Here is a 22,525-nt window from a genome sequence, read left to right on the forward strand (position 1 = left end):
GCCGTCCAGCACGGCCCCGTCCATGGCATCCATAGCGTCCTCAGCGTCGCGCTTGTCGTGGAAGCGAACGAAGGCGAAGCCGCGGGACTCCTTGGTGTAGCGGTCCCGCGGGATGTACACGTCGCCGACGCGCCCGTACTTCTCGAAGACGCGCCTCAGCGTGTCGGGCGAGGTGCGGTAGGTCAGGTTGTCCACCTTGAGGGAGGTCATACCCTCCACATCGGGAGGGGGGCGGCCGTAGCTCATGGCTCTGAGTGGCGGCCCGGAGCCCCGTGAACTGTCGCCGGTGTCCTCAGCTCTGGGCGGTGCGACGCCGCGCCTCTTAGGCAGTTGCCTTCCGCGTGGCGACACTGGGGAAGGCCTTGCCAGAGAACAGCACGGACGAGCTCCGCAGACGAGCGCACCTGAGTAACAACTGGGCGGGCAGCCGGCCTCTGCGCCCATTTATATCGCTCCTCACAAAATGGCGCCCGCGCCACCCGGAAATGAAATCTTCTGATTGGCCCACCTCGCCCCGTCTTCTAACGTCCTTGCCGCGCGGCCAGCCCCTACCCGAAGAGCCTGCGCACAGCCCGGCGGGCGGGCCAGAAAGCGCGGAGTCACGGCTGGAGGGAGGGGGAGTGGAATTAGCGGGCAGTTGGAAAGCCCGCGAAACGCTTTTTCCGCCTGGGAGGCCGGACGATAGCGATTGGGCAGGAGGAAGAGGAGGTGCTCCCCATCTGGGCCCCACCTTTTTTTAATGCCAGTATTCCAAGTTTACGCCCCTTTTTTGCTCAGCCCTCAGCCCCATCTCTGTCTGAAGAGTGCTTCTGCCCTTATTTGCCTCTCCCTGTGACCCCGGCCCCCTCAGACTCCGCTGCGTCGTCTCTCGGCCCGGTCCAGCAGTTCCTGACTGCTCTTGGCCGGGGTCCGCTTCCCAACCCCCTTTCGCCAGAGCCCGAGAGCTCAGTCGGCTTTACATCCTGGCGGTGGGGACTCCCCGCGGAGCGCTTGCGCGTGCCAGGCCACCCGGGACTACGTTTCCTAGCGGGCCGAGCGGCCGGCGCCGCGGCTGCGGTCAGGTGACCCGGTCGCCTGACCGCAGTGAGTCAGGCCGGGAGGGCGGGGTCGTGCCGGCTGCTGCGGCTCGCCCTTGGCTCTTTAATCCCCTTCGTGGGCCCCTCAACGTGGAGCGGATACGTTCTTGGCGCTTCTCCGGGGGTTGTGCTCTTCCGTACTCGGATCGCTTCTTAGGAATGTCCTAACTGCCGGTGGGGAGAACTTCGCCCTAAACCTGGGATTCCGATCCAGGAATTGGAAGTTGACAGCTTGGCTGCCTGGCTCCTGCATCTGCCTTCTCCACTCACCATCTCATTTCTTTCTCCAGGATTGTCAGTGGCTTCGCCCCGAGGAGAGCTGACTGCCCTGGGCTGCTGCCTCCGGCAGAGCTGAGCCAAAATGTCCCCGGAATCTAAAAAGCTTTTCAACATCATTATTTTAGGAGTTGCCTTTATGTTTATGTTCACTGCCTTTCAAACTTGTGGAAATGTGGCGGTGAGTTGGAATCTGTTCTCCCTCCTTTGAAGTGCCCATCATAATGCATTCCAGAAATGAAAATAAACGTTAATTATATCTAATAGCGCACTTTAATTGCATCTTTTATTTTTCCCACCCAGGCTTCCTCATTTTTTATGATTAGGTTTGATTTCTTGTGTCAGACATTTCTCATGGGGGCGTTAAGCATTATCGTTTAATCTGATTTGATCAGGGGTTTAGATGTTAACCTAGTTATTTTATTTCTTGTTTGTATTAAGCGCTTCCTTAGTACTTGGATGGTTACAGCTGGTTTTCCTCCCCTTCCCTGTCATTGGTTTGCCTTCTGCAGTTCTGTTGTCCTTTTTCTTTTCTCATAATGGACTGAAGTATTAAGTACATTATGAACTTTTACTTTATTCTCTTGCTGAGTACTTGGAGTCACACTTCCCAAGGGTGGGAGGGAGACTGCAAAGCGTTTTCGTTGATTAGTTTTATCTTCCACACAGCAAACTGTCATCAGGAGCTTAAATAGCACAGATTTTCACGGCAGTGGATATACCAGGTATTGTACCGTATGATTGATTTTGCTTTATATTTGAGAGTAGTTGCTTAAATCTCATCAGAATCACCAGCAGTAGAATATTGTGGTTGAATAAGTGGTGATTGCATTTTCTCTTCTCGGTACCTAGACTGAGATAACATAATAGAATAAAGCTGATGAGTTTAGATTTCCTGTGGAATTAGACACTAGGTTTGAAATCCTGACTTTACAAGGTATTTATTGCATTGTTATCTTAGGCAGGCGTTTCCATGAGCCCAATTTGCTAGCTCAGACAATGCATGTAAAGCACTTGGCACAGTGCATGGCATTGAATAAGCACTCTAGTATTGTCATGATTAGAATTCCCAGTGCTAAACAGAAGATGTTGTGATTCTTGAAACATTTGGTCCTTCTGTTTTTGTAATTTCGTGACGATTGATATGCGTATGTCAGGAGCTTTTAGATTTTTGTTAAGGTGTTTAGTCCCAATTTTACAGATGGGTTAAATGAAAAGACCTTCACAAGTCGCTACAACCTTGTGATTGGAGCTGAGAATGTAATATGTACAGGTATATATACACAAACAGGTTTTTCTTTTTTAAAATTAGATTTGTTAATTGACAAATGAAAATTGCCTGTTATTTATTGTGTACAACATGTTTTGAAATATGTGCCATGGAATGGCTACATCGAGCTATAGAAACAGTTTCTTAATTTCTCTAGAGTTAGAGATTGGATCATGGCACCCCCCCCCCCCGCCCCCCACAAACCCATAACTCATACTTGGTTCTTTTTCCCTATCCTAAGCTTTGTATGTAATATTTGAGAATGAAGGGATGTTACTGTTCATTTTTCTAAGTGATTAGTAGCACAGCTTTTTCTACTTTTTTGTCTTGTGTAAAGAACAAATGCAGCCGGGCGCGGTGGCTCACGCCTGTAATCCCAACACTTTGGGAGGCGGAGGTGAGCGGATCACGAGGTCAGGAGATCTAGACCATCCTGGCTAACACGGTGAAACCCCGTCTGTACTAAAAATACAAAAAAAAATTAGCCAGGCGTGGTGGTGGGCGCCTATAATCCCAGCTACTCGGGAGGCTGAGGCAGGAGAATGGTGTGAACCCGGGAGGGGGAGCTTGCAGTGAGCAGAGATTGTGTCACTGGACTCCAGCCTGGGCGACAGAGCAAGGCTCTGTCTCAAAAAAAAAAAAAGAACAAATGCAAAAACACATTTGATATTTGAGAGATGCATAAAAGCCAAAGAATAATTTACTTTGGATTTATGAATAGTGTCTAGTAAATGAATTCAGGGCCTTTGAAATGGTTTTAATCACACTTCGTACAAGACATACGTACTAGGGCTGGGTCAATAGTAACTGAGTAATAATGTTCAAGTGAGACCATTAGGTTGAGTTAAATAAATTCTGGCTTAAGCAAGTTGTAGCTCTGCGCTTGTTATTTATAGCAGAGAAATGTCATGAAGCTGCTGGAGTTGTAGGCTAAGTTTCTAGGGCAGATTGGTGGGCTAGGGCCTCTGGAGTCATGCAATCCTGGCTCGACATTCACCAGCCATCGAGCTGGACTTTTGGGAAATTACTTAACCCCACTGTATTTCCTTTTTCTTTTCTTTAACATGAGGATAATAACAGTATCTTCCTCCTAGTGCTGTTAGGATTAGAAGAGAAAATATGTATAAGGTACTTGGCACAGTTCCTGTTACTATGACTTACCAGTATGTAAAAAATGTATTGTTGTAGGCAGACGGATCCCAAAGCACAGTTGGTGGGCTTCAATATTTTGTATAAATGAACACTTTTATATGGTATTGAATTTAATTATGTAACTATCATAAATTCTGACTAAATAATATGAGTGTTTATTGTAAAATTTATAAACAAATGGATTTAAACAGTGACACAGCATACAAGGGCTTTGTTCTTTTTTTTTCCGTTTGTGTATTATGTGTGCAGCATGGCTATTATCTATGGAGTGTTCTCTGCTTCAAATTTGATTACACCGTCAGTGGTTGCCATTGTAGGTCCTCAACTCTCTATGTTTGCCAGTGGTTTATTTTACAGGTGAGTAGTGTAATCTTGCACTTATTTAATTAGAACATTTTTCAGGATCTTTCAAGTAGATAGTATACTTGTCACAATAATTTATAGACTTGGACTGAACAGAATATAGGTGGTATTTTAGGAATTTTGGCTCAGTACTTGTTGCTCAGGGATATCATATTCTAATGTGATAGGATGTATCTATATCTGCTTTTGTTTTACTGTTAATAAAAATAGTATCCAAAAGTCTCTCTGAGGGTTGAAAAGAACATTCTATGAAATAATCTTATTTTCTGTCAGTTGACTGGAAATAAGTGGAGATTCAAATGAAATAACTAAATCTTTCTCTGAACTCTAGAACTATAGTTCCATGATGTGCTAAGCTTTTGGCAGAGAACACTGCAAACCTGTAAAATGTCTGATTTTACAAATCTGAAATATTAAATTATGGGCCAGGCACAGTGGCTCACACCTGTAAATCCCAACACTTTGGGAAGGCCGAAGTATTGCTTGAGCCAAGGATCACTTGGGTCCAGGAGTTCGAGACCAGCCTGGGCAACATGGTGAAACCCTTGTCTCTACCAAAAATAAAAAAAAATTAGCCGGGCCTGGTGGCACATGACTGTAGTCCCAGCTACTTTCAAGGCTGAGGTGGGAGGATGGCTTGAGCCCAGAAGGTGGAGGTTGCAGTGAGCTGTGATGGTGCCACTGCACTCCAGCCTAGGCAATGGAGTGAGACCGTGTCTCAAAAAAATTAATTAAGAAATGAGAAAGTTGATTGTGTCCCTTTTTTCAAAACTGGAGCGATGCTTTACAGGTTGAGTTTTAAAAGAAGAGAATGTCAGAACTGATTCCTAGAAGGCATAATTGGCATTCTATTTCAGGTATCGTTTGACTATAATACCTTGACCTGTTATATTTTAGCATGTACATTGCCGTTTTTATCCAGCCTTTCCCATGGTCCTTCTACACAGCCTCTGTTTTCATTGGAATTGCTGCTGCTGGTAAGCATTTTGATTTTTAACTTCTCTGCTTTCTTTTCTGGGGCCTATCTAAGGGTATTATTTATGTGTTTAGTATGTAACTCTAAGTGAATTTCTTTCCCTTGATAAACTTTTGGGTTGAATTTTAGTGCTTTGGACAGCACAAGGAAACTGCCTGACAATAAATTCGGATGAGCACACCATTGGGAGAAACAGTGGAATTTTCTGGGCACTTCTGCAGTCTAGGTAATTATCCTTTTGAAGTTCAGTCTTTCCTTTCTTTTTCTTTCTTTCTTTTTTTTTTTTGTCATACCATTTTTTAGGTCTTTGGTTGACAATTTGGATCTTCCATGTTACGTGACTTAAGTTCTAGCTAAATGTGACATGATTCCAATTTTATAGAATTACTTGTAATGATGGCTGGGTATGGTGGCTCACTAGCTACTCAGGACTATTTATACCAATACTGAATATAGCATACTAACTTTTTTTTTTTTTTTTTTATGAGACGATGTCTCACACTGTCACCTGGGCTGGAGTGCAATGGCATGATCTCGGCTCACTGCAACCTCTGCCTCCCGGATTCAAGCAATTCTCCTGCCTTAGCCTCCTGAGTAGCTGGGATTACAGGCGCCCGCCACCACGCCTGGCTAATTTTTTTTGTATTTTTGGTAGAGACAGAGTTTCACTATGTTGGCCAGGCTGGTCTCAAACTCCTGACCTCGTGATCCGCCCGCCTTGGGCTCCCGAAGTGTTGGGATTATAGGCATGAACTACCATGCCTGGCCTTAACATTTTTCTTAAGAAGAAAGCAAAACAGCTATTCTGCTCTTGACTGTTGGATTTCTGGAATCTCTCCTGAGGAATCACCCTCATGAATCGCGCCTAAAATTTTGGCCTTGACAGGGCTTAACAAGTGCAAATGTTACATTTTAAAGGATTGTATATTAAGAAACTAGTGTGTAAGTGAATGGTTCTTTCTTCAGGAAAGTATGCTTAAGAAAGTATTTGATTAGATGCAGATAACTAAATCATGGATTTTTAGAAACAGATTCTTAAAAATTTAGCTTAGGCTTATTTCCAGAGTCATTTCCAGAGTTGCAATAAATCACATGTTTCAAAGTGAGTCAATTCTTCTTTGAAGGGTGCCTCTGAATCAGGTTACTGTCACATGGAAGGAGACTGAATTCCATCTGGGGCAATTAAGTTTATCAGAGTCCAGATGAAGCTGATAGTTTTAAATGACCCAGGACAGGTAGATGCTTTAAAAATGATGTCCTTCTCTCTCCCTCTCTTACAACAAATAATGGGAATAATTATTTTTAAAAAACTATAAATACTAAAATAATTTCCCAACATCCTATCCTCCCTTTTCTTCCCCCAGCTTGTTCTTTGGAAATCTCTACATATATTTTGCCTGGCAAGGGAAAACTCAGATATCAGGTTTGTTTTATTCACGTTGCTTTATTCAGATATGTTCAAAGCATAATAGGAGTTATATAGAAATACCCATTATTGGTTTATTCAAGCATTGTTCTCATGAACCCCGACACCTCAAGTTCTCGCAGATTTTAGCTTTTAGTAAGCCTTTTCCTTGGTTTATATTATTATTATTATTTTGAGATGGAGTTTCACTCTTGTCACCTAGGCTGGAATGCAGTGGTGCTATCTTGGCTCACCGCAACCTCCGCCTCCCGGGTTCAAGCAATTCTCCTGCTTCAGCCTCCCAAGTAGCTGGGATCACAGGCCTGCGCCACCATGCCCAGCTAATTTTGTGTTTTTAGTAGAGACAGGTTTCTCCACGTTGTTCAGGCTGGTCTCAAACTCCTGACCTCAGGTGATCTGCCCTCCTCAGCCTCCCAAATTGCTGGTATTACAAGCCTGAGCCACCCCGCCCAGCCTGGTTTCTATTATTAAACTAGGATTATAGTTTATGACTATGCTTTAAGTGGCTTCTCAGGGTCTAAGGGAAGGTTATGCTGTGCACGAGCTTACGAGAATACTACGCATGAGAATACTGCGCATGAGTATGTGGTTCTCAGAAGACTTCTGAATGCTCAGTTGTTTTCTCTGGACCCTTCTTTGATTAAAAGAAGGCGATTAAGCTCTTGTGCTGTTTTTCTTTGGCTTATTCATATTTCTCTAACTGAAAGACAAAGGTGAAGGTATCCTATTTGTCTCCTTTTCCTAAGTTTTTACTGATGCATTAAAGTAAAAATATAACGAGGAAATGTGTTGACAGTTATAAGCAGTCCTTGTACCATGATACTAATTCTGGAATTGTTTGGTCGATACTATCTTGTTTCTTCTTTTTTCTCCTTAGAGAGTGACCGAAGAACAGTGTTTATTGCCCTAACGGTGATTAGCCTTGTGGGGACAGTTCTGTTCTTTCTCATTCGGAAACCAGATTCTGAAAATGTCCTAGGAGAAGATGAGTCTTCTGATGACCAGGACATGGAAGTCAACGAGTAAGATGTTGGAAACATTCTATTTTATTTTAAAATAGATTTTGAGTAGATCTAGTCTAGAGATTACCAACCTGTTTAGCCCTAACTGATATCCAGTACTCTCTGTAGGTTACTGCAGGCAAGGAAAGGAAGAAAATAAAGGAGGAGCTGCGAGGGAGGAAGAAAAAAAAGGTCACCAGAGGAAGGGAGGTGGTGAAAAGGTGCACAGGGAATTTGGGTCTATTCCTGGCCTTGCCACTGGTGTGTGTATGACCCTGGACAGTGGCAGCAATTCCTGTCATGTCTCCAGGCCTCAGCTTTCTCACTCAATCCATGTTTTCATGGGCAAGGAAATAGAAGGCAGTGTTGACCTTGGTTACTGTTTCTGTGATCCAGCTCTAAAGTTTTCCTGTTGTTGTGGTGTGAGTGAGTGCCAGGGCCAGTGATGGTTGTCACAGATGAACCTTGGTTATCACTAGGCTCTTGCTTATAGTATCCGGCTCTTGCACTAACTTACATAGGCGGTTTTCCCCAGAGTAGTCCAAATAGGGGAATGAGTATACAACCCTGTGTTTTGTAAAAATTGTAAATTACCTAAGCACATTTCAGTTGCAGGTGACACTATCTAAGCATGACAGGCTAGTGATCTGCAGTATCATTTAGATTTGAGGAAGGAGAGATGAGAAATTAATCTCTGCCACCCTTGTTTTGCTTTGTTTGTGATACATTGTGAAGATTGCCTTACAGCATTTTATATATTGTTAAAACTTTTGCATTGAGCATCCCATGCTGACTTTGTAATCCAGAAAGGGCCTAAAATTATCCAGTCATAGGAGCATTAGATGCTCCAGATTTGCAGTAAGTTTGTGTAAAGCAGAAGCAAGGCAGCGCTTTGGTCTGCACATGCTGCCATGCCCTGCTTTCTTGCTCTTTATTGTGCTTCACAGACACTGGGTTTTTTTTTTTTTTTTTTTACAAATTGAAGGCTTGTGGCAACCCTGCATCGAGCAAGTCTTTCTATCCGTGCCACTTTTCCAACAGCGTGTTGTCACTTTGTGTCTGTCTGTCACATTTTGGTAATCCTCACAATACTTCAAACATTTCATTCTTATGACATCTGTTATAATCTTATAACATCTGTTATAAGATGTGATCAGTAATCTTTGATGTTACTATTGCAATTGTTTTGGGGCACCACAAACCGGATCCATATAAGGTGGTGAACTTAATTGATAAATGTTGTGTGTGTTCTGACTGTTCCACTGCAGGCCATCCCCCATCTCCCTCCCTCTTCTCCTGAGACACAGCAATATTGAAATTAGGCCAGTTAGTGACCCTACAGTAGCGTCTGTGTGTTAAAGTGAAAGGAAGACGTGCATGTCTCTCACTTTATTATTTACTTATTTACTTATTTTGAGATGGAGTCTCACTCTGTCACCCAGGCTGGAGTGCAGTGGCGTGATCTCGGCTCACTGCAACCTCTGCCTCAGCCTCCCCAGTAGCTGGGATTACAGGCATGCACCACCACACCCGGCTAATGACTAATCAAGAAATGACTAAGCTTAGCAAGGAAGACATGTAGAAAGCTGAGACAGGCTGAAAGCTATGCCTCTTGTGCCAAACAGCCAAGTTGTGAATGCAAAGGAAAAGGTTTTGAAGGGACTCAAAAGAGCCACCCCAGGGAACACACGAATGATAAGAAAGTGCAACAGCCTTATTGCTGATACGGAGAAAGTGTTAGTGGTCTGGATAGGAGATCAAACCAGCCACAACATTCTCTGAAGCCTAATCCAGAGCAAGGCCCTCTCTTCAATTCTGTGAAGGCTGAGAGATGTGAGGAATCTTTAGAAGAATAATTTGAAGCTAGCAGAGGTTGGTTCGTGAGGATCAAGGAAAGAAGCCATCTCCGTGACATAAAAGTGCAAGGTGAAACAGCAAGTGCTGCTGGAGAAGCTGCAGCAAGTTATCCAGAAGCTCTGGCTATTATAATTGACAAAGGTAGCTGCACTAAACAACAGATTTTCAAAGTAGACCAAACAGTCTTACATTAAAAGATGCCATCTAGGAATTTTATACCTAGAGAGAAGTTAATGCCTGGCTTTAAACCTTCAAAGAACAGGCCGACTCTTGTTAGGGGCTAACGCAGCTAATGACTTGAAGTTGAAGCCAGTGCTCATTTACCATTCCAGAAACCCTATGACCCTTAAGAATCATGCTTAATCTACTCTGCCTGGGCTCTGGAAATGCAGTGACAAAGCCTGGATGGTAGCACATTTGTTTACGGCATGGCTTATTGACTATTTTAAGTCCACTGTTGAGACCTACTGCTCAGAAGAAAAGGTTCCTCTCAAAATATTACTGCTTATTGACAATGTACCTGATCAGCCAAGTGCTTTGTTGGAGGTGTACAAGGAGATGAATGTTGTTTTCATGCCTTCTAACAACATTTGTTCTGCAGCCCCTGGATCAAGGAGTAATTTCCTTTTTTTTTTTTTTTTTTGAAACAAAGCCTTGCTCTGTCACCCAGACTGGAGTGCAGTGGCGGGATCTCGGCTCTCTGCAACCTCTGCCTCCCGGGTTCAAGGGATTCTCCTGCCTCAGCCTCCTCAGTAACTGGCATTACAGGCGTGCGCCACCATGCCTGGCTAATTTCAACTTTCAAGTCTTGTTATTTAAGAAATACATTTCACAAGAATATAGCTGCCATAGATAATGATTCTTCAGATCTAAGCAAAGTAAATTGTAAACTTTTGAGAAGGAGTCATCATTCTAGGTAGGTCACATTAAGAACATCTGTGCCTGGGGCTGGTTACAGTGGCTCACGCCTGTAATCCCAGCACTTTGGGAGGATGAGGCAGGTGGATTGTTTGGGCTTAGGAGTTTGAGACCATACGGGGCAACATGGTGAAACTTTTTTTTTTTTGAGATGGAGTCCCACTTTGTAACCCAGGCTGGGGTGCAATGGCATAGTCTTGGCTCACTGCAACCTCTGCCTCCCAGGTTCAAGTGGTTCTTCCGCCTCAGCCTCCCGAGTAGCTGGGACTACAGGCGCATGCCACCACACCCGGCTAATTTTTGTATTTTCAGTAGAGACGGGGCTTCACTATGTTGGGCAGGCTGGTCTCGAACTCCTGACCTGGTGATCCGCCCGCCTTGGCCTCCCAAAGTGCTGGGATTACAGGCATGAGCCACCGCGCCTGGCAAAACATTTTGTTTTAAAGCACAAACCAGTAGTTACTGGAGAAGGAGTCTGTGAAGGTGAATACCACAAATTCAATCAAAACTGACCCCCCATTCAGCCAGCACATGTTTGGTGTTGGTCCTAGAGGACAAATGCCACCCATCCCTGTTTTCAAGGAACTGCCAAGTTGGGGAGGTGGATGAGGGGTTCTGTAACTGTGAGCTGGTGTTCTTCTAGAAATACTGCTCAGCCTTTGTAGCATTCTCTCTTCCTGAATCGTCTCCTAAATTTGGAGCTTCTGTGTCTTTGTTCTACAAATAGCACAGACTTGTGGCAGCCCTCTTCTATGCCTGAGGGATATAGGCGTGAACAAGACAGATAAGTCCTTGTTCTTACGGACTTAATTTTAGAGGAGGTGGTAGACAATGCACGTGTAAGAAAATAGCAAAGTGAGTGTTAGGAAGACTGTGAAAGAGGAGGAGAGTAGGGGAGAGGGAGGAGAGTGGTGGGGAGATGGGGGTGGAGAGTGGGGTGGCTCCCTGAGACCTGCCTGGTGAGACATGAAGGTCAGCGGGTGGCCTTTCCCAAAGTCAGGCAGTGGGAAGGGTGTGGTGGGCTCTGGGCTCCACGAAGGAAGAGGTGGAAGCAGTAGCAGGGTCAGATTATGTCAGCCAAGATAAGGAGGTTTGTGTTTTCTTCTTAGTGTGATTAGAAGCTGTTGAGGGTATAAGTAGAATTCTGTTTTAAAGGTTCCCACCTAAAGGCCTCACAGAAAAAGATTTGAAGACTTGAAAGATTTGAAGAGCTCCAAAGAGACAGTTCTGTCTGTCTTCTGGCTGGGCACAGTGGCTCCTGCCTGTAATCCCAGCACCTTGGGAGGCTGAGGCAAGATCGCTTGAGCCCTGGAGTTTGAAATCGGCCTGGGCAACATAGCAAGACCTAGTCTCTACTTTAAAAAAAAAAAATGAGCCAGGTGTGGTGGTGCATGCCTGTAGTCCCAGCTACTTGAGAGGCCGAGGTGGGGGGAAGCTTCAGCAGAGGGATTCAAGGTTGCAGTAAGCTGTGGTCACACCGCTGCACTCCAGCATGGGCAACAGAGCAAGACCCTGTCTTAAAAAAAAAAAAAAATCTGTCCTCTATCTCAAGTACGTAATTTGTGTCTCTGAGGACTTATTAGCTGGGTGATATCTACGTGTTTCTTCATTGGCAGTTACCTCTATCCTCCTCTTCCCTTCCTCCCTGTATTCTTTTCTTCCTCTCTTCTCTTCTTTCCTCCCTCCATCCTTTCATTTCTTACCTTCCTGCATTCATCCTTTCTTTCCCTTCCCTCTCTCCCACCCTCCTTCCTCTCTTCCTTCCTTTCTTCCTTCCCCTATATTTGAGGTTCTCTGATATTCCAAGCATTGTGCTAAATAAAACAGAAGTTTGTGCATTCATGGAGCTTGCTTTCTAGTTGGTGACAGAGAGAAAAGAAACAGGCAGGTTTTAAAAATAGCTTTATTGAGATATAACTCATATACCATATAATTCACCCATCTAAAGTATACACTTCAGTGCTTTTTAGTATATTCACAGAGTTGTGCGTCCGTCATTGAAACCAATTTTAGAATATTTTATGAATACTTTTATTACCCCAAAAAGGAGCCACAGGATGCATGTGATGGCCCACGCTTGGCCTGTGGTTCCTTTTCCAGGTAATAAAAATCATAGCACTTTGGGAGGCCGAGACAGGCGGACCGCTTGAGCCCAGGAATTTGAGATTAGCCTGAGCAACATGGCGAAACACCATCTCTACCAAAAAAAAAAAAAATACGAAAATTAATCAGGCATGGTGGCGCATGTCTGTGTTCCCAGCTACTTGAGAGACTGAGGTGGGAGAATCGCTTATGCCCAGGAGGCGGAGGTTGCAGTGAGCTGAGGTGATCACACCACCACACTCCAGCCTGGGTGACAGGGGGAGACCCTGTCTCAAAAAAAAAAAAAGAAGAAGAAGGAACAATGTATGCTGTAGCTGATCTCCATATGGTTCTTTAAATAAAAAAATAAAGCAGGCTGGGCACGGTGGCTTACGCCTGTAATTCCAGCACTTTGGGAGGCCGAGGTGGGCAGATCACGAGGTCAGGAGATGGAGACCATCCTGGCCAACATGGTGAAACTCCATCTCTACTAAAAATACAAAAATTAGCCTGGTGTGGTGGCGCGTGCCTGTAATCCCAGCTACTCAGGAGGCTGAGGTAGGAGACTCGCTTGAACCAGGGAGTCGGAGGTTGCAGTGAGCCAAGATTGCGCCACAGCACTCCAGCCTGGGCGATAGAGTGAGACTCCGTCTCAAAAAAAAAAAAAAAAAAGGCAGAGAAGCAATAGAGAAATATGAGAGTGGGTGGTGGAAGGGGAGCTGTTGCAGTTATAGAGTTGGGAAGGCTGAGAAAGTAACATTTAAGTCAGGGCCTGAAAGAGGTGAGCCAGGTGTGGCTTTTACCTGGAGTAGGATGGTAAGCCATTGGAGGGTTCGAGAGAGGACTGACAGTGATCTAACTTAAATGGTAAACAACTCACTGAATTAAATTGGAAGTAATTTGCAGCTGAATTATTGTATTTTAGTGGTCTGTAGAGTATAAATCAGTTAATTGGGGCCTGAAAGGTAAAATATTGGAATCCTACATGGCATCCTATCCAAGTATAAAATGAGGGTACTACCAATTAATGGCATCTAAACCGTATTTGCTTCCAGGGAAGGCATGAGTTTTATGATGAGGAAAAAAGTTTTCTTGCTGGTTAGAGCATACTATTTTTTTGTGTGTTAGTAATTTTTTTCTTTTTTTTTTTGATACAGAGTCTCACTCTGTCGCCCAGGCTGGAGGGCAGTGGCGTGAACTCGGCTCACTGCAAGCTCCGCCTCCCGGGTTCACGCCATTCTCCTGTCTCAGCCTCCTGAGTAGCTGGGACTACAGGTGCCCGCCACACGCCTGGCTAATATTTTGTATTTTTAGTAGAGACTGAGTTTCACCGTGTTAGCCAGGATGGTCTCGATCTCCTGACCTCGTGATCCGCCCGCCTCGGCCTCCCAAAGTGCTGGGATTACAGGCATGAGCCACCGCGCCTGGCCATGTTTTAGTAATTTTTTAACTTAATTGGATCACCATTAAGATTCCTTATATTTCTTAAGTTAACAAGATCTTTACATTACTTTTTTTTCGTAAAAATGCCATTTAGAGATATAGGAGTAGACTTGGCTGTTAGGAGGAAATGTAATCTTTTTTTTTTTTTTTTATACGGAGTCTCGCTCTCTCACCCAGGCTGGAGTGCAGTGACATGGTCTAGGCTCACTGCAACCTCCGCCTCTCATGTTCAAGTGATTCTCCTGCCTCGGCCTCCCAAGTAGCTGGGATTACAGGCACCTGCCACGCCCGGCTAATTTTTGTATTTTTAGTAGAGATGGGGTTTCACCATGTTGGCCAGGCTGGTCTCGAGCACCTTACCTCAAGTGATCCACCTGCCTTGGCCTCCCAGAGTGCTGGGATTACAGGCGAGAAATGTAATCTTTTAAAAATCTTTTGGCTGGGCACAGTGGCTCACACCTGTAATCCCAGCACTTTGGGAGGCCGAGGCGGGCGGATCACGAGGTCAGGAGATCGAGACCATCCTGGCTAACACAGTGAAACCCCGTCTCTACTAAAAATACAAAAAATACAAAAAAATTAGCCGGGCGTAGTGGCGGGCGCCTGTAGTCCCAGCTACTTGAGGCAGGAGAATGGCGTGAACCTGGGAGGCGAAGATTGCAGTGAGCCGAAATCGCGCCACTGCACTCCAGCCTGAGTGACAGAGAGAGACATCGCCTCAAGAAAAAAAAAAAATCTTTCTAGGATGGGTGTGGTGGTTCATGCCTGTAATCCCAACACTCTGGGAGGCTGAAGTCTGAGTATCACTGAGCCCCAGAATTCCAGACCAGCCTGGCAACCTCGTGAGCCCTATCTCTGCAAAAATTTAAAAATTAGCCAGGCATGATGGTGCATGCCTGTAGTCCCAGTTACTCGGGAGGCTGAGGCAGGAGGATCACTTGAGCCCAGGAGGTCAAGGCTACACTGAGCCATGATTGTGCCAGTGCATTCCAGCCTGATGACAGAGCAAGACTCGGTCTCAAAAAAAAAAAAAGGAAAAGAAAAATCTTTAAAAATTTAAGGAAAAAATGTTTTTTAAAAACTTTCTTATAATCTTATTAACAATTATGCTTAACTTGCATCATCTTATTTAATTCCCATGGGTAAGTCGTAGCATCCCTATTTGATGAATGAGGAAATAATACTTGGAGAAATGAAGTCACTTGTCTTGTCTAAAATCACACAACTAATTAGCGGTAAAGCCAGGCCTCTGACTCCAAAGCCCTTGTTTCAACAAGTAGATCATTGTGCATCCCAGCCATGTCACAAGGAGGGCATTCGTGGTTCTGAAGAGTGTTATTGAATATGATTCTAGTATAATTAAAAACTTATTTCTCCAAAGGAATCATAGAAGGAAATGTCTGCTTAATGAAAATTGCAGATTAATGAAAGCAAATGGTATCAATAAGAACTCTGCCATCCTCAGTATTATAGCTTAGGCGTGTTGTTGCTCAGTCCTCAGACAGCTGCAGTTGCTCTGTATATCACCTTAGATAACCCACTTCCATTTCCCATTGAAGAGAAAATGAGGCATAGGATGTACAATGATCTAATGTTAGGCACTTCCTTGACTTCATCAGTCTTGGTGGATGAATAAGAAAAATATGTTTTAAGCTTTGGAGCATGATTTCAAGCATTCAGTAGTGTTTCGGCAGTAGTCTTGGTAAACTGGAAAAGTCAGGGATTTTTTTTTTTTTTTTTTTTTTTTTTAGATGGTGTCTTGCTCTGTTGCCCAGGCTGGAGTGCAGTGGCGTGATCTCGGTTCACTGCAACCTCTGCCTCCTGGGTTCAAGCGATTCTCATGTCAGCCTCCTGAGTAGCTGGGATTACAGGGGTACACCACCACACCCTGCTAAATTTTTTTGTATTTTTAGTAGAGATAGGGTTTCGCCATGTTGGCCAGGCTGATCTGAAACTCCTGACCTCAAGTAATCCGCCCTCAAGTGATCAGCCCACCTTGGCCTCCCAAAGTTCTGGGATTCCAGGCGTGAGCCACTGCACCCTGCCCAAGTCTGTGATTTGACCTGCCTTGTATGGATAAGTAAAATTGCAGGTTGCAATGAAGACCCACCTTTCTCAGCAGGGCAGGAGATAGGCATGAATCCTTGCCTTGGTAATGTTCCTGAGGTAAATATTAGTATAGATTTTAAAATAAACCTCCCTTTTAAAACCTGAGATTTGATGCCACTGTTGGTATAGAAACATATAACATATAAAAATCTTGTGCTCACTTCGGCAGCACAAATACTAAAATTGGAACAATACAGAGATTAGCATGGCCCCTGCGCAAGGATGACATGCAAATTCGTGAAGTGTTCCATATTTAAAAAAAAAAAATCTTGTCACATGTTGGTTACAGGACATCCAGTTCCCAAAAACACTTCATCAGAAAGCACATAGCAGTTGTCACCTGTCAGTGCTTGAATTTTGATGTGAAGCCGATCGAGAGTACAGTACCTGTCAAAGTCTCTTGGTTCTCGATACCCAAACAGTCATAGCAGCAAGGAAATGAATGAAAGCTAACTTCAAGAAAGCCTTCATGATACCACATCCAAAGCAACCACCTCTCAGGATGCAGAAAATAACAAAAGTCTCTGACGGGTTTTAATGCCAAAGAACTTATTTTTCATAGTAAGGGCGGTAGAAAATTGAGTCCTCACAGATTATTTTCACAGTTTGAAGGTAACAGGATAGGCCGGGTGTGGTGGCTCATGCCTATAATCCCAGCACTTTAGGATGCTGAGGCAGGTGGATCACTTGAGCTCAGAAGTTCAAGATCAGCCTGGGCAACATGGTGAGACCCCGTCTCTACCAAAACTACAAAAAATTAGCTGGGTGTGGTGGGACTCACCTGTAATCCCAGCTACTCAAGAGGCTGAGGTGGGAGGATGGCTGGTGGGAGGATCGCCTGAGCCTGCGAGGTGGGGGTTGCAGTGAGCCGAGATTGCATCACAGCACTCCAGCCTGGGAGATGGAGTGCGACCCTGTCTCAAAAAAAAAAAAAAAAAGGGCCGGGCGCGGTGGCTCACGCCTGTAATCCCAGCACTTTGGGAGGCCGAGGCGGGCAGATCACGAGGTCAGGAGATCGAGACCATCCTGGCTAACACGGTGAAACCCCCTCTCTACTAAAAATACAAAAAAGTAGCGGGGCGAGGTGGTGGGCGCCTGTAGTCCCGGCTACTCGGGAGGCTGAGGCAGGAGAATGGCGTGAACCCCGGGGGGCGGAGCCTGCAGTGAGCCGAGATCGCGCCACCGCACTCCAGCCTGGGCAACAGCGAGACTCCGTCTCAAAAAAAAAAGAAGAAGAAAGGAAATGAAAGTAACAGGATAGAAGGTATTTCTGTACTGCGTGAAGTATCATTTCTGAGAAAGACGTGCGCAAACATGTAGAATAAGTGTAATCTGAAAGAATCGTCTTCCATAGTTAATAGAGAGGTGCCCAGGTGGGACTTTAGATACCTGCAGTGAGGGTGTGGCCATGAGGGACACCCTGAGGCAGGGAGCTTTCGAGTCACTGGAAATGCATCTCAGACCTGGTATAGGACAGGGTTTTTACGAACATAAATGAAAATGTGATCATATTTTTGTTTTTTTATTTTCAAAAAGAAAAAACTTATTTTTTACATTTTATTTTCTCAGGTCTGCCCAGAACAATCTGACAAAGGCAGTAGATGCTTTTAGTAAGTATTTTCTGTATCTGAAATGCAAGAACTGTTCAGGAACAACTTCGGCATTTGCCTTTCCCCTTTTCCCTGGTAACTTTGGATTGATGACACCCCAGGGTTTGCATTTTTCCAGGTATGCTGCTCTGAAATATATTGATCTTCCTTATCAACATCTCTCTAACATGAGGGTTGTGAGGGATGGATGATGGTATGACTGCCCACCTGCCCAGGTGTGTGAGGGAAGTGGAAAGAGGCTGCACAGCACTCAGGTTCTCCCTGAAGTTGAGAGTCTCCTGGGATTTTTGCAGGGTAATTAGGAGCAGATTGTGGTTGGGCGCAGTGACTCATGCCTGTAATCTCAGCACTTTGGGAGTCCAAGGCAGGCAGATCACCTGAGGTCAGGAGTTCAAGACCAGCCTGGCCAACATGGCAAAACCTCTTCTCTACTAAAAATATAAAAAATTTGCTGGGCATGGTGGCATGCACCTGTAGTCCCAGCTACTCAGGAGGCTGAGGCAGGAGAATTGCTTAAGGGGACCTGGGAGGTGGAGGTTGTAGTGAGCCGAGATTGCCCCACTGCACTTCAGCCTGGGTGGCAGAGGGAGACTCCATCTCAAAAAAAAAAAAAGCAGATTGCTTGCTACTTCTTGGAGCAAAGCAGTAGCTCCAGTGACCCAGAAGGTAGTAAGAATAATTATGTTCATGCATTGAGAAGTCTTCCTGGCCAAAGACTCTGCTGAATTCTTTGTTTTTTACTCTATGTAATTCTCACAATTCTACGAGTTATTATATAATACACACCTATCATTGTCTCGGTTTAACAGAACAGAAAACTGAGGCTTAGAGAAATTAAATAATTTAAGGGCCAGGCATGGTGGTTCACACCTGTAATGCCAGCACTTTGGGAGGTCATGGTGAGTGGATCACTTGAGGTCAGGAGTTCCAGACCAGCCAGGCCAACATGGCGAAACCCCGTCTCTACTAAAAATACAAAATTAGTCGGGTGTGGTGGTGTGTGCCTGTGGTCCCAGCTATTTGGGAGACTGAGGGAAGAGAATCGCTTGAACCCAGGAGGTGGAGGTTGCACTGAGCTGATATCGCGCCACTGCACTCCAGCCTGGGCAGCTGTGAGACTGTCTCAAAAAAAAAAAAAAAAATTTAAATAATTTACCCAAGGTCAACCAGTTAGTAGGTGGCGGAATTGGGATTTGAGCCAGATTCTCATAATTTCCTTCAGAAACTTGCAGTGAGTCCCTTTTGCTTCTGCCTATGGCTCTCTCAGCTTCTTTGTTTTCTCAGGAGAGGGAATCTGACTGGGGCAGTTATTCTCAAGAAGGGAGCAGGCTTTTGAGGCCATGTGTATTCATTAAGCCTATTGTAGGCCACAGGGCGTTAATGACATGTGGCCCTTATGGCCCTTGAGTACTAATGATTAGTTTCTAGGTTGCCTTGGGCTGGAGTGCAAAGTCTTGATCTAATCAGCCATGGCCTGGCTCAGATGACACAAAGCATGTTAACTGTTGGCCAGAAATGCCTGTAGCTTGTTTTTTTAGAAAGGGTCTATGAGCATGGGAGTCTGAGCCTTCTTTACGTAGTATATTGTTTCAGGAATATAGTCATAGTTTTTTACATATATATGTGTGTATATATATGTGTATATGTATATATGTACGTGAGTGTGTGTGTGTGTGTGTTTGTGTATATATATATATTTTTTTTTTTTTTTTTTTTGAGATGGAGTTTTGCTCTTGTGGCCCACGTTGGAATGCAATGGCGCGATCTCAGCTCGCCACAATCTCCACCTCCTGGGTTCAAGTGATTCTCCTGTCTCAGCCTCCCAATTAGCTGGGATTACTGGCATGTGCCACCACACCTGGCTAATTTTTGTATTTTTAGTAGAGATGAATTTCTCCATGTTGGTTAGGCTGGTCTCGAACTCCCGACCTCAGGTGATCCACCTGCCTTGGCCTCCCAAACTGCTGGGATTACAGGCATGAGCCACCACACCCGGCCTTTTTTTTTTTTTTTTTTTTCCTGAAACAGAGTCATGCTCTGTTGCCCAGGCTGGAGTGCACTGGCACCATCTTGGCTCACTGCAACCTCTGCCTCCCAGGTTCAAGTGATTCTCCTGCCTCAGCCTCCTGAGTAACTGGAACTACAGGCACGTGCCACCACGCCCAGCTAATTTTTGCATTTTTTAGTAGAGACAGGGTTTCTCCATTTTGGCCAGGCTGGTCTCAAACTCCTGACCTCAAGTGATCCATCCGTCTCGGCCTCCCAGAGTGCTGGGATTATAGGCATGAGCCACCACACCCGGCTTGGGAATGCATTTATAATTATAAATTGAGCCACACGTGATAATTAAAAGGACTATACTCTGACTCCCTTAGCAAGGTAGGAGGTCAATCACTGTCAAAAGTTTGGCTTTCATCTTTGCAGGCCTAGAAAGTTGTCTGTCAGAATACCCATTATTAGGCTGGGTGCAGTGGCTCGTGCCTATAATGCTATCACTTTGGGAGGCTGAGGTGGGAGGATCACTTGAGGTCTGGCATTCGAGACCAGCCTGGCCAACATGGTGAAACCCGTCTCTACTGAAAATTCAAAAATTAGCCAGGCATGGTGGTGGGTGCCTGTAATCCCAGCTACTCAGGAGGCTGAGGCTGGAGAATTGCTTGAGCCTGGGAGGCGGAGGTTGCAGTTAGCTGAGATTGCGCCGCTGCACTCCAGCCTGGGCGACAGAGTGAGACTCCATCTCAGAAAAAAAAAAAAAAAGAATACCCATTATTGATCACAGAGGCCAGAGGGGAAAAGGACTCAAGCTAAACTCAGAAATGGCAATTTAACCATTTTTGATGGCACTTCACATTTCTTAGTGAGCCCTTTCATGGATATTTCCTTCTTGTTGTAAGCAGGCTAGAAAGCCACATTGGCTTACTTGGTGAGATCGGAGTCATTAAAGGGAGGTAGATGACCTGGCTTATGGGATGGTGTCCCCAGCCATGGTGAGGCTGCTCCATCATAGATCCCCCTCTGGCTGTCTGTTAATGTTAACCAGATTCAGGATATCTCACCTAGACAGTTGGACAGACTTTGCCTCAACTCTGTCTGTAAAAGGAGGCACTGACACATTTTGGGCCACATGCTTTGCATTATGGAGCTGGTCAGTTACTGGATAGGATTGATTTGTCATAGGATATTGGGCTGTCAGGTTTGAAGAGGGAGAAGGTATGGCACATAGGGTGCTGCAGGGAAGGTAGACTCAGGGGCCAGTTCCTGGGCAATTGGGGCACAACAGGAAGTCGTGTGGTGGCAAGGGAGCCAGAGGCACAGGGAGGGAGAATGAATGGCAAGGCTTCATGTGGCCTGTGTGTGGCCAGTGCTTCATTTATTAATTAATGATGACATTCCTGTGGTTGGGGCTATGATGACTGTTGAACAGAGAAGTTTCCTACATACTATCTAAAAGCACTTAATTCCTGAACTGAATTTATACATTTAGTGTGCTTCTAAAATATGTTCGTAAAGTTTTTAAACATTTATTTTTTGATCTTGAGGAAACAATGCTAAAGTTCATCTGCTAGGATGAATGTCTGAAAACGGCCAAGAAAATGTTCTCAGGCCGGGCACGGTGGCTCATGCCTGTAATCCCAGCACTTTGGGAGGTCGAGGCGGGTGGATCACGAGGTCAGGAGTTCAAGACCAACCTGGCCAGGATGGTGAAACCCTGTCTCTACTAAAAATACAAAAAAATTAGCCGAGCATGGTGGTGGGTGCCTGTAATCTCAGCTACTTGGGAGGCTGAGGCAGAGAATTGCTTGAACCCAAGAGGCGGAGGTTACAGTGAGCCAAGATCGCACCACTGTACTCCAGCCTGGGTGACAGAGCGAGACTATGTCTCAAAAAAAAAAAAAAATGTTCTCAAAGGAGGCAAGGGACTTATCCTAGTAAACACTAAAACCTATTACAGATTCATTTGCAAACATCAGAATAGCAAGACCAATAAAACAAAGTCTAGAGTCAGGCCCATGCTCGTAGAGGAATATAGGATACAATAAAAGTGGGTCTTAAGCAAGGTTAGATAGCTGACTGCGTAGAAAAATATATAGATCCATACTTCACTTTATATTAAAACTTTTAGTAGATTAAAGTTTAAATATAAAAATGAAACTATAAAAGTAATTGAGGCTGGGCACAGTGGTTCATGCCTGTAATCCCAGCACTTTTGGGAAGCCAAGGTGATGGGGGGATTGCTTGAGCCCAGGAGTTCGAGACTAGTCTGGGCAACATGGTGCACCTCTCTCTCTACAAAAAGTACAAAAATTAGCTGGGTTTTGGGGCATGCACTTGCAGCCCTAGCTACTTGGGAGGCTGAGGTGGAAGGATTACTTGAGCCCTGGAGGTCAAGGCTGCAGTAAACAGTGATGGCGCCACTGCACTCCAGCATGGGCACAGAGTGAGACCAGGTCTCAAAAAAAAAAAAAGTGATTGAAGAAAATAAATGTAAAACTTCAGTCAACACAACCTAACAAACTTGAAACGGCAAGGAAAATCTGGGGGAAATATTTGCAATATGTGATAAACAGCTGTTATGAACTGATAAGAAAAGTATAAACACTCCAGTAGAAAATAGGCATTTTACAAATATGGAAAAAATTGTTACAACTTAAGTATAATTGACCCTTGAACAGTGTGGGGCGTGGACACTCCATTCTACACACCCCTACCCCCCACACACAGTTGAAAATCCACATATAACTTTTGACTCCCCCAAAACTTAACTAAGGTCACTATTCACCAGAAGCCTTACTGATAACATAAACAGTTGATTAACACAAATTTTGAGTCAGGCACAGTGGCTCACACCTGTAATACCAGCACTTTGGGAGACCAAAGTTGTGAGGATCACTTGAGCTCAGGAGTTCGAGACCAGCCTGAGCAACATAGTGAGACCTTATCTCTACTAAAAATTTGAAAAAAAAAA

At 44.7% G+C, this 22,525-nt stretch overlaps 2 protein-coding genes and 1 non-coding gene across 8 annotated transcripts in view; 2 read left to right on the forward strand and 1 right to left on the reverse strand.

The window, feature by feature from the left end:
* Positions 1 to 444, reverse strand: part of SRSF2 (serine and arginine rich splicing factor 2) — a 3,248-nt gene extending 2,804 nt beyond the window's left edge. For all 3 annotated transcript variants that reach the window (XR_008495208.2, XR_008495207.2, XM_054459595.2), the window contains exon 1: positions 1 to 444. This exon is cut by the window's left edge and continues 116 nt beyond it. Coding sequence is in view for 1 of the 3 variants with exons in the window: in XM_054459595.2 (XP_054315570.1) it covers positions 1 to 444 (444 nt within the window). In the remaining 2 variants the exon portion in view is untranslated.
* Positions 445 to 555: 111 nt separating this feature from the next.
* Positions 556 to 22,525, forward strand: part of MFSD11 (major facilitator superfamily domain containing 11) — a 41,703-nt gene continuing 19,733 nt past the window's right edge. For 2 of the 4 annotated variants that reach the window (XM_054459591.2, XM_063657121.1), the window contains exons 1-8: positions 1,268 to 1,533; positions 2,022 to 2,077; positions 4,024 to 4,131; positions 5,035 to 5,114; positions 5,243 to 5,339; positions 6,478 to 6,536; positions 7,417 to 7,561; positions 17,519 to 17,559. In XM_054459591.2, coding sequence (XP_054315566.1) covers positions 1,438 to 1,533; positions 2,022 to 2,077; positions 4,024 to 4,131; positions 5,035 to 5,114; positions 5,243 to 5,339; positions 6,478 to 6,536; positions 7,417 to 7,561; positions 17,519 to 17,559 — 682 coding nt within the window. In that variant the 5' untranslated portion in view covers positions 1,268 to 1,437. The other 2 variants (XM_054459588.2, XM_054459590.2) reach the window with 2 other exon arrangements.
* Positions 16,103 to 16,206, forward strand: LOC129018433 (U6 spliceosomal RNA). Its single transcript, XR_008495264.1, has one exon. It is a non-coding gene; the product is annotated as a U6 spliceosomal RNA (small nuclear RNA).

This window comes from Pongo pygmaeus, chromosome 19 (genome assembly GCF_028885625.2).
Source record: "Pongo pygmaeus isolate AG05252 chromosome 19, NHGRI_mPonPyg2-v2.0_pri, whole genome shotgun sequence".
Taxonomy (NCBI): Eukaryota; Metazoa; Chordata; class Mammalia; order Primates; family Hominidae; genus Pongo; species Pongo pygmaeus.